General features: G+C 39.6%; 1 protein-coding gene across 5 annotated transcripts in view; it reads right to left on the minus strand.

Annotated features, from left to right (window-relative positions):
* Window positions 1–6,674: 6,674 nt before the first annotated feature.
* Window positions 6,675–12,635, minus strand: part of whrna (whirlin a) — a 129,662-nt gene continuing 123,701 nt past the window's right edge. For all 5 annotated transcript variants that reach the window (XM_027278670.1, XM_027278668.1, XM_027278669.1 and 2 more), the window contains one exon: window positions 6,675–9,006. In XM_027278670.1, coding sequence (XP_027134471.1) covers window positions 8,824–9,006 — 183 coding nt within the window. In that variant the 3' untranslated portion in view covers window positions 6,675–8,823. The remainder of the gene's footprint in view (window positions 9,007–12,635) is intronic.

The raw sequence follows: 12,635 nt of genomic DNA on the forward strand, positions 1-12,635 counted from the left end.
CTGGTTTCAGCTTGTGTCCATTATGCCCAGAAAACAGAATAATAAAAAGTACCTTGGTCCTTCCTCCTCCTTCTAATTTATTCTGCTTTGGTAAAATGCATTTAAACTGTCAAATAGAAAAACTGGTTGAAGCTGAACTGAAAGAAACACACAGACAGATAGATGAACATAAAGCTGGCATCAATCATCCCTCTCTTATCTCGAGACATTCCTGCAACAATCTCAAACTCTTTACCTTCACAAGAGGAAGCCAGTCGATTTCACAGAGCACTGCATTAAATGGATTCTGGTTTAAATGGCACTGACCCAAAACCTGGTCTGCATGTCCCAGAGATCACTGCCTGGGGACTGAATGAGCCTGTCGTAGGCAGATCTGCTTGGCATAGGTCTGTATGTTCACTGCTCTCAGTTTAATGCAAAGGCTGAGCTGAAGACCTGGCTGCACCGGGAAAAATACACATCAGAACTGTATTCTGACAACAAAGAAAGTGAAACATACCAAACAAATTCAACAGAAACTAATCAAAAACCATAATCATTTCTTGAGTGCAGCCATCAGAAAGAAAAGCTGATGACAATTGATTTTAATCAGAAAATGTTTCATAACCAGCACAGTGGCCCAGTTGGACCACATGCACATTTATTTGTATGGCCATTTCAATTTCCCAGAGCCCAAGTGGACATCTTCACATTGCTTGTTTTATCTGTTGAAAATAGAAATATATTAAATAAAAAATTTTATATAACTGCTGGAGAGAGCTGGAAAAAGATGTTTGCCAATCTTGCTCAATAAATGAACGAATTCAAGTTTTATTTGTATATTCCACAAATATAAAGAACAACTCGCCTCAAAGAGCACAAACACAAACCATTCACCATATCTTAAAAAGGGGAACAATGCACATTTGTTGTCAGTTTCTTACAAACGCATAAGTCCCATTTGGAGGAAGAGAGGCTCCAATGCGACCCTGAACAAGATAAGCAGTTTACAAAATGCAGCAATTCGGTAGTGTCTCCACTTAAGCTGTGCTTTTGTTGAATCTGTTGTATTCTGGGTAAGTGCAGTTTATTGTTTATTCGTCAGAAAATGTAAAGCCAACAATAACATATGATTTTAAATTAATCTATCAAACACCCAAGAGAACGATCGACACTTCTACAATGAACATAAATAGAATATTGTATGTGCAAATTGCAGGGTCATCTGTGCCATACATGAGTGGGAACCACGTGATTCTCTAGTGTCTACAGTATATGGCTAAAAGTATATGGACACTTGAGCATTACACCAGTATTAATGCTGAACATTTAATTTTTTTAAATCATATTTTTCATCACAACACTAATATATAACAGGTTGAAGTTATATTTTGGTTGTTAATCCCAGCTACCCGTGAACCCCCTTAGGCAACCCACTCCAACCCTCTCCCCTCCACCAATCGACATGATACTAATACCTACACAGACAAAGTACCCTTATTAAAAGAGAAAATCCTTTAAGTTAGATATCAAATCTCCAAAGCCAGTGAATACCACAAGGAGGTTTCCAGCACTGGACTACAATCTTCTTACCTGCCTCCTGGCCTGCCCGCCATATATTGCATAAGGAAAAGGTGGGATTTATTATTTAAATGAGCAGGCTTCATTAGTAATTTTACCGCAGTTAATTCTGCCAGGGTCCTAATAACCTTCCCCCAGAAACCAAAATCCCCTGGACACTCCCATACAACATGTATAAAAGTCAGTGAATCCCATACCATCCCAATCCCATTTGATAATTCTCTGTGTTAGAGAATGGCGGAGGGCAGCTGTTGCTCAGGTGGTAGAGCGAGTCTATAAATTGGAGGGTTGCTGTTTCATTTCCTGGGTGTCCTTGATCAAGATACTGAACCCTAAACTGTGACATTGGTGTGTGAATGTGTGTTTTTGGGTGAGCTTAGTATTATTTGTGAGCACTTTGGATAGGAAGCACTTCATCGCACTTGATGAGCAGTTGGCACCTTGCATGGCAGCCGCTGCCATCAGCGTGTGATGTGACAAGTGAAAGCACTTTGAGTGGTCATCAGATCAGAAAGGTCCATTTATCATGATTTGGACTTTTTTTTTTAAATACTAACATTATCGCAATCTGCAAACCAGTCCACTTCTTGTACCAATTCAGATTAAATCCCTTTCCCCAGACTTTCATTTCTGTTGTAGGCATTTATTTCTGGGAGTTGCATTTATCACAGATATCTGACACTACCTGTCTTGGGCATTAATCTGGTGCAACAACAGCTTCTGCTCTCCTGAAAAGACTTTCCACAGACGTTTTAAACATGACTCCATGGATTTGCTCCAGTAAAAGAGTATTAGTCAGGTCCAATACTGATGTTTGGTGATAAGGATAACATTCCAACACATCCCACACACGCTGGATTTAGTTGAGGTCAAGTCAGTGTCAAGTTTGCCCACACCAAACTGGGAAAGATTTCTTTATAGATCTGGCTTTGTGGTGGTTATGTTGAAACACTCCTTTGTCAGAATGAAAACTTCACAATAAAAGCAGACAGCTCGCTAGTTTTTGTGCAGTTATCTTTATTGAAAAATTAAACACACTTTCTGTATAAATAGCATGTCATTGTACAACAATCCTCGTTAAAATGTGCAGGAAGCAGGCAAAAAGACAGATGGACTGACTGACTGACTTACTGACTGATTTACAGGAAAACAAATGCAAAAATAGGCAGCTGTAAAGCACTGCAGGCTGGGAAAATGAACGCCAACTAAATCAATTTGTGCAGCTAATAAAGCGGGAGGCACGCTCAGTGAGACAAATAAACTTTATCAGTAGCGTCAACAGGTGGTGTTATGAATCTGGCCTTTGCAGGGAAGCAGTGGTTCAAGGGTGGTGGTGGTAGTGGTGGATGGGAGCAAACAGTTGCACCTTGCTACAGAGCGTGAGCAACAAGTCTGTGTCTGAGCTGTCATGTCTCGTGTCGGAGCCAAGGCCAGCACCTCTCCGTCTTGCCGTCTGATTAATGAGACTGTCAGCAGCTTCCATCGCTTCCTTCCATCATCCCTCCCACCCGGATTGCCCTTTAATATCAGGTCAAAGATGAGGGCCGAGCCACAATTGACATCTGTCTGCATGATGGGGTCACTATGGAGTTAACTAACGGAAAGTTTGTGTGATGAAGAGGATGATTCGACACAGTTAATAAATGTCTAAATGAATAAATGTAGGGTTAATATGGTAATGGCTTTTCCTTTAGAGCTGTTTTATTCATCAATATTCACATCTGACTGTCTCTGAGACATGGTTGCATTTATCTACATTTCACCTGAGCAGGGTACAGCCAGCAGTAGGGAGGGTCTTGCTCAAGGGAACTTTGGCATTAATGGACACATGTAGCTGTCGCAGAGTTTATACCGGTGATGCTCAGGTCACTGGAAAATGTTTACCTCGGTTGAAGTGACTTCAATAAAATGATGAAATAAGTAAGAATGCTGTTGGAACTCCTTGTTTTTTGTGATTTTATTGCAGTTCTGTGAAAATCTTCATGTAGTGGAAATCGACAGTCAGTTTAGAAAATACTTTTCTACTCCTGTCTAGAATATGTCCTTGCAAGGAGGAAACTGGCTGGAAATGTACTATTCAGTTATTCTTTGATGAGTTTGGTAAATAAATCATAATTCTCTTAATGTAAGTCTTTATTTATAGACCTTTGAGATGTTTGGTATCATCTTTGTATCCAAAGCCTCATATCTTCTTCCTCTGTGCCACAGAGCTCCATTGTTGTCCAAAAACGATTAAAAACACATCATTGAGCCACACTGAGCCACCCACTGCTTGGTGACATGATCCTTCATTACCATGAACACACACACGCACACACTGTAGTTAATTTTGTCTCAATCATGCATACACTGCCCTACTGATATAAATACACACTAGAGTACCAAATGTGGACTAATCCGCAGGTGAAAATAGTAGGTTAACTTCACTCCTGCTTAAGTTAAGTTTGTTAAAACTTACTGTGCCCGGCTGTTTTAGGAAAATACAGAGCCTGTTTTTTTAAAAATGAAACCAGTAATCTTGAGGCTGAGGGCAACAGACTTGATAGAGAGGTCACAAAGTATTGAGATGGTTTCAGTGTTTTCAGGGAATTTGTTAGAATGATAGATGCCTTAAAGGCCTTTTGCAGAAAATCCCTCCTCGTAAGGTAATAAAGGACCAGTGTGTAGGATTTAGTGGCACCTAGAGGTGTAGTTGCTGATTGCAACCCACTCACCTCACCATCACCTTCACAGCATGAACGAGGAACTACAGTGGCTGCCACCGTGTCTGTTCTGAGCTACTACAGAAACATGACGGTTTAACATGGCAGGCTGGAAGAGGGCCTGCAGCGTTTGTAGACATAAAAGCCTCATTCTAAGGTAACAAAAACATAACCATTATTATTTTTAGGTGATTATACACTAATGAAAGCATGTCATGCATATTACTATTTCTGCCATATTCTGTAAATAGAGCTCGCTAAATTGGACACACTGGACCTTTAAATATTCTCTTGGTATTGGTTATTATATCAGTAAGAGACCATGTCCTGTTTGTGGTAATGCATTCTGAGTTCATCCAAAGAGCTTTAAAAGAGTTTTTTATTACCCTTCAACCCATAAAGAAGATTTTATTCCTCTGTTTATTAGAAAGACCCTAAAAGGCAAATCTAAATCAAATCAGATCACTTTAAATATGTGGTTTTCACTAAGCAGACTTAACATTTTTATTGTTTTCCATCAAAAGGTTGGGCAAAGGTTGTTTGACAATGCACACACTTCTTATTTCTGTCTCATGTGATGCTTAAATGCTGAACCCAGGAAACAAAAGTCATGCGTGGCTGTGATCGCTTCAAGATTAGATTGTTTAACGGAGAGTAATTTCACTGAGAGGACGCACTCCAACTCTCATCTGTCCAAATGTCTCTCTATCTCGCTCTGTCTTCTTATCGGGCTCCTTCTGTCCATCTCTAACTCAGACACACGCAAAACACAAACTGATGCATCCTGAATTTGGAGTCTGTTAGTGGTTGTAGTGAGAAAATTGTTTTCCAGATATTGTTTGTATCACATCCTGAATATGCATGCATTTCTGAAAATCAAATTAACGGATGCACTCAAAAGTAATCTTAGAGACAATATTTGTATAAGTGAGTGCTTCTCCACTTTCCCCTCACGTACAGACTGATGCTAAAGTTGAATACAGTAGCTTTTCATCAAACCTGTTGACTAATCAATGGACAATATCACCTACAAAAATGCTACATAAACCCTGCAACACGACTAGAGTTACAGTTGAAGCCTTAACTGGGGACATTTTATGATGATTTACAGGTGCAGGCAGCCTTTAAAAGTCCACAAAACACCAGTCACACATGGATTTATCTTTTCCTGATTTACTCCTTCAGTTGTATCATGTCACTGCTTTTATGTTGACTGTCTTTTAACTCCACGTTCTGTGAGGCGGAGGGGGATTTAAACATTCATGAAAATCTGTCTGGTTTTAAAGGTAGACACATTGTTCCCTTATTGTATTGTGGTCCTTTAATATTAAATAGTAACTCAAATTAGATATTTGAGCTGAATGGTAGATTTCTGTCCTCTGTCAGAGAAGAGATGTTTGTTAGGAATGCACTGAAACTGTAAAATATCTTCCTTCCAATAATGTACACTTGTACCTCAGGACACAGTGACACAGTTCACCCCGGTATTAAGTTACTCTTTAAAGATATGAAAAGATATTTGGAAATAAATGTTTCTGTAGCAGATTCATAAGATCACTGGATAAGTGGATTTTTGCTCAAGGTGAAACATTTTCAACTCACACGGGTGCAGTTTTCCGCCATCCAGGAAAAGTTATAATCACTTCTTCTGATTGACTTTGTATGTAATAGCACTGCAATCCCCCCAAAATGTGCGATTTGCTCTAATAAATCCAGTGCTACTTCTCCCTGCATCAATCAACAGATGTAGAACTAGTTGTTAAAAAAGTGAAATGTCTCACAACTAAAAACCCAAATATTGTTCTCACAAGCTGGTGGAGACCAAACAGGAGCTAAGAGGGGGGTGAATATTGGACTGACATTTATCAGGTTGACAAAACACAATTCAAAATGAATCAAAGAATAAATAAACTTAATCAGACAAAAAAAACTGTGTACATGTCAGCTTCTAGTGTATTGTGTCTGCTTTCTAATGGCCAAAATCAACTTAAGGTTAAAACATGGTTTAACAGGACTGCGGTAGAAAACTTCTTTGGGATACTGGGAAATGTATGTGTTGTCATGGTTTAGGAATCTTGTGGGCCTCAGGGACCTTCACACGTTATATGTGGAGGCTTAGGCTGCCTGGTAGATAAGCTAAAGAACGTAAAAATGCTTCATCTAGACACTCTTCCCTATGGCATGGTTTCTTCAAGGCTTAGAAAAGTATGAGAAGAATTTCAGATTTTAGTAGGAGTGTACTCTGTTATCTGTGATATCAGGTGTTATTGAAACAAACGTACATTCCAGAAGTAATTTTCTGCATCAAGAACAAAACATGGTCTTGGAACACATGAATGGACAACAGGTTTTTTTCTCCTGTTAAGAAATGATGGACGCTTTCAGAAAACATATTGGTATTACTGGTGCAAATATAATGAAGAGTGTGACCTTTAAAAAAAAAAAAACCTATCAGCGCATCCCTAACATTTGTTTCTCATTCATTAGAGCTGACATTTTGAAGATAGGCAGCAGGGATAAGATGTAAAAACAAAGCGAGAATGTGTTGTTCTCTGTCCCTGTTGTCACCAGAATGAGTCAGCGGTGTTTGATAGCAATTTCTCACAGAGTTGCTCTGTTGGCATTCTTCAGAAAGCAGAAGACTACGAGTTCTTTGTGTGTCTCCTTTGATGACATTTACATTTTTCTTTATTTGCTGTCTCCTTGTCTTAAGCATATTCTTGCACTTTTCATCCATTAACAGCAGACAGGCATATACCGCACAATGCACTCATCCACGCAGAGAACACTTAGATTAATTACTCCAATTACCTCATATTTCTACCTGCAGCCTGATGCGAGTCTCTGAAGTGACACGTTTGCTGTACATCCTCTGCACACTTCCTGAGAGGAAGCAAATCATCCCCACAACAATCACATCTCATTCGTTACTTTAGTCACCCCCTCATTCTAATTCTTCCTCTCTCTCTCTCTCTGTCTCTCCCGCTCCATCTCTCACTCTACCTGATTGCTTATCTCCTAATTGCTTTTCTATAAATGGATAAAATGTATGCGTGTGTGTGTGTGGAGCAGTGTTTCTAAAACCTTTGGCAGTGTCGTCCTCTAAATGTCTCATTACTCCCCTCTTGGGCGTAATTGCTGCACTAAGCATGGCTTCAGCAAGACCCCCGGGGTGAATATAATTAAAACTATGAAATTACAAAATAAAATCAATTGTTATTCAGCAGGGGGAGCAGCGGGAGAAAAGCTGAGCAGTCTGAGGGAAAAATAGAGAGTGATTTTATCCTTTCTGAGAGTACCTCCACATTAAACTGGCCAAATCTGAAAACATGTGTTTGATCCAATGTTTGACACATAAAAACTGTAGTTTTCAAACCTTCAATCTCTGGAGTGAATGAGTTTGAAGCCGGCAGCCTTGTGTTTTAGTGTGTAGTAGGAAGTAGGAAGGTGTTATTAAGGTTAGAAACCTTGAGATTTTTATGATATCAAACTTCAGTTTACTATTTATGACTGGCAATTGGCCCATGTATTTAAAAACACAACATCTTTTACTGTACACTGTAGTCTACCACCTACTTTCCTGTCATTGCCTCCCTGTATGATAGTGCCATTCCTGCACTGGATTCAGATTGCCTCTACGCACGTGGAGGATTCACAGGAAACATTTTGTTTTCACACAGCATTTTCAAATTTAGCTCGCTGAGTGTGGACATAGCCTCGAACCATAAATAAAGACAGGGAAGGGAAACAGGAAATAATGTCTTTTTTATGCCTGATCAAACCAATATGAGCGTGTAATGTGCATTTTTGCAAACCTAACATGATTTAATCCATTTCTTTTTTTTTTTGTGAAAGGTGCTAACACGCAGTCAGGCCGGTAGCATCTCTGTAAAATGTGTAGAATCCCGTATTGCCAGGACGGCCTGAATTATCATCATTTGAAATATATATTTATATATATAATATATGTTGATGATGCAACAGAGGTTACGGATTTTATAATTCATATAGGAGTATCTTTAAGTGTACAGTATATATGCATCTGTATCTACATTTGTTCATTTTTACATATACAAATCCAAGCTTGTAAAGTCGAGCATGAATCAGTCTTAGATGTGCAGTTGTCTCTCAGATAGAAGCAAAAAATAAATAAAATCAACTGACCATGGGACGCGGGACTGCTACGAGAAGTTCCTGTGGGTTTCAAACAGTTGTAAGTCCACTTTTTAACACTGAGAGAACAAACAAAAGGTATAGGTTTCACTATTTTCCATTTTAGTGCATAAGGTCTCACAGTGGGGAGGTAACACGTTGAGGAGAATCCTGAACAAAGTCCACAGCAGAAGTAATACCTTGTAAATTTGAGTGTCATGTGTCCAGACTCAAGGGTGGGGTGTATGAGAAAGGAGAAGGGCTCAGAGATCAGGCGGTGTTTTGTCTATCTAAAAGAGTTGTGCCATTTAAATCAAAAGACGCTTGAATTCCTTCCTCTCGTGTTGTCCTCGGAGTCTTCTTCTCTCGGTGTTGCCCTCCTCATCGTTCTCCCTCCTCCGCCGCTCAGCTATAGTGCCACATTGAACTCGGTCACCAGGAAGTCCACGTAGTCCCGCTCTTTGGTCTTGAAGGCCTCAGCAATGATGCGTGCTGCGTCCCTGTGCTCGCGGCCCCTCAGGGAAACCCCATTTACCTCCAGGATCACCTGACCCACCTTCAGCTGGCCGCAGTTATGAGCTGAACCACCCCTCTGAGAGAGAGAAAGACAGAGACAATTTTAAGAGAGCTTAACCGTTTTAATCTGGAATAAGAACCAACAGGGATTAGTATTAATTATCTATGTGTACAAGTCATTTAAGAGAAATGGATTCACCATTTTTTTCAAATTTGGAAACTTCACTTTGGTACAAATAAAAATTCACGAGTGGTTCAGCCTTTTACAGGGCTACAGTAATGTTACAGATAGTTTGTCTTCCCCCGAAGTGTGCAAAGAGTCAGTCCTACAACTATATATATATATATTAGGGCTGTCAATCGATTAAAAAAAATTAACTAATTAATCGCAAAAATTTCTGTAATAAATCGCGATTAATCTATCAATAAATGTATCAATAAATTAATTGCATTTTCCTGAGACTGAAGCTTATAATGAATATTTATTTATGTAAAATGATCAAATTAATGTAGAATTAACTCAGATAAAGTATATGAAATTCATTCATGTTATTGGCTTAAGGTGCACATATGCACAGTGCAAACAGAAAAAAGCCAGAATGAGGAAATATACTGAGGAGTGCCACACTCCTGTAGTGTAGACTGGGTGTTTTGCTTTGAGGTGATATGTTAAAGTCGTGTTACTTCTGTGGAATTTAAATTCGGCTTTGCAAACTGTGCAAACTGTGCCTTGTTTTTGTCCAACGAGCCATTGGGCAACTTTTAAAATGAAATGTTCCCCCTAAAAGTCTGTCCTTATCCATCTTTACACCACAGACTCTCCTTTAGTTAGGTAGATCATAGACATATATGCACGACTCTCCTTTAGTTAGGATAGATCATAGACATATATACACAGACTCTCCTTTAGTTAGGATAGATCATAGACATATATACACAGACGCCTCACTGAGCAGGTTGGTCCGTTGCTGCGATACGTTAACCTGTCCGCCATATTGGATGTGGCAGATCTGCCCGTAAACTAAACAAGCAGGCAGTTTTAGCTATGGGCAATGTGGGCGACCGCCCAGGGCGCAGTCTCCGTGAGGGCTTTAAGTTAATGCCTCTTATACACCCATTCACACACACACACACTATATATCTGGGAAACAAAGCTCTACTTTGCCACATCCAAAATGGGCGGCCGCCACCGGAAGTAAACACAAACCACGTTAATTGCGTAATTTTTTTTAACGCGTTAATTCTTTAAAATTAATCGACAAAATTAACGCGTTAATTTTACACACACACACACACACACACTTTGGTAATGTTACTTTGGTAATGTTACAAAACTGAGCTAATACTGAGGAGTAGATTTTTTAATTAAATTATAATAATAAATAGCTGACAAGTAAGCCATCTCATTTCCTTCTCATCTTTGTTTTGACATACAGCTAATCACAGTGTGTTAATGTGTTCCAGAATCTCTAAACACAGGACCCGGAGCAGATCTGGCAAGACAAGCAGTACCTAAACTGGACCAAAGAAAAAAGTTTTGTTTTGTGATCTAGTTCTAGTCTGGTTTGTGTTCTCACTGATTTATTACAAACAACATCCAGAGCTGTAAACCTGAAGTCATATGAACTGACAGCCAGCTCACTGATATCAGCATTACAAGGCCCACAAGGAGAAAACTAATTTCGGTGACTGACAGCAGGTCATGTTGTACTTAACTGTCCTTATGTATTTATTTACCTTTTCTGGTGTCACAAAGGGCTTCTGAAGAAATAACTTATTTTGAGTCAAGACTGCAAGTCGACCTCATATATCATAAATAGTGATAAGCAGACAGAATGGGGACAAAAAAAGACACGGTTCCCTCTTTTCACGCACTTTTACTGGGGAACTGTCAAAGTACACAAAGCAGGACACAAGCTCAGCTCACCTCGTTTTCACTTTCTGATGTGTTAGGGAAAATCCCTGGTGATGTGATTACCATGGTTTCCAAATGATCTCTTATTGTTTTTATAGAACAGAGGATATAAATTCATAATCAGCAGTCACAATCTGGCTGTTTTCCACTCCAGAGTTTGATTCAACCAATCCAAACTGGTTAGGTGTGAAAGCACTCTAAATTTGTTATGACAGCATCTGCTGGTTTTTGACAGCTGGACTTGAACTTCTGCAGTGCAAAGCTGTTTGTACTCTCTGGTGATATTTTTGTGTACGTGTCTGACCCACAAATGAAGCTGTACAGACAGCCTTACGTAGCAGTTTGGGGGTTATATTAATGATCACATCTCCCAAATGTGCACCTACTCAAGAACAGGTGGCGTTCATTAAGTTAAAATGAGAATGAGCTAAATCTGACATGGGACACTCGTACAAGCAAGGCCGACGGAAAAAAGTGCAGGTTTAGGATAAGAATACAAAATATTCTTGCCTGAGGCCAATAAATGTATCACACGGGCTATCAATTCAAAGCCAAATTAGCAAAATGTCATGCTCAGTATAGAGTTAAGCCAATTTCCAATCTCATGCATGAAGAACAGAATTTTGTACACAACATCATATGTGAAAATATGAGGAAAAAAACTATTAAAATAGATGGATTCACTTGATAGAGGTTTTAGATTTAGTGCTATGTCATAAAAATGAGCAGTGACATGTCATTTCTGGTTGCCATCTTTGTTTTGTTGAAGAAATATGGTCACAGCTTGTAGAAATGCCTGTAAATTGGCTTTACTCTGCAGCAGGTATGAGTATTTTTCATACCAGCAAGACTTGATGGGTCAGGCCTGACAAAAAGAAGTCTATTTGCTTCTAAAGCTAGGAGGCCTTACAAAGAGTTTTTTTTATGAGAGTCTGAGATCTTTACTTTTGTTTCTATACACCCAAATAAACAAGATCCTCTCAGTGCCCAAGCTAAAATTTAAACATCCTCCCATAAATGTGACAGGTACTTCATTAGCATACAGAAATAGTGTCCCCCTGTCACAGGAACACACATTCACAGCCACACACCCAGAAATACACCTCTGCAGTCTGGCCCTCAGAGCGCACAGTAAAGGCGTAGCAGTAAATATATGCAGCCTCACGCCTTCAGAAAGAAGTGTGTGATCAACTAAGTGAAAAGCTTTCTCCTGACTGGTGACCTTTTGCAGTTACATTGTCACACACTTCATGTGATTAGAAAAAATGTTGTCTGTTAGTGACACACCGCACATGACACAGGACAAACACACACAAACCACACAAGTACCTAGGTCTCTTTTCTTGAGTAACTCCCAGTTCCTTGGCAGTGAAATCAGAGGACTCTGAAAAAACTCGCAAATGCCTGCACAACAAGTCCCCCAGGTATCAGTAAAACTTTGGAATGCCATCAAATTCAGCATCCTTGCTCACAGTCTGAACTACTGAACACAGGCGGTTAGCTTCTGTTTGATGTAAGCATCTAAGGCTTCCCTCTGCTCTGGAGGAGTTGCTTCACAAAGTCGATCCTGAGAAAACTCAATGCCACTACTGCTTCTCTGAAGCAAACCTGAATAAAAAGTCATATTTATTCACCTTATCAGCGTCTCCTTGAAGGTCACATAGCCAGAGGACAGACACTCTATGAGTGGTGAAGTCATGACTGCTGTTCCTTCCCTCTCTCCAGTCTGAAGTGGAAATCATGAGTAACCTCCATATTTTTAATCAAATTCAAGACTGCTCAGAACAGTT

Source organism: Larimichthys crocea, chromosome IV (assembly GCF_000972845.2).
Source record: "Larimichthys crocea isolate SSNF chromosome IV, L_crocea_2.0, whole genome shotgun sequence".
NCBI classification, from domain to species: domain Eukaryota; kingdom Metazoa; phylum Chordata; class Actinopteri; family Sciaenidae; genus Larimichthys; species Larimichthys crocea.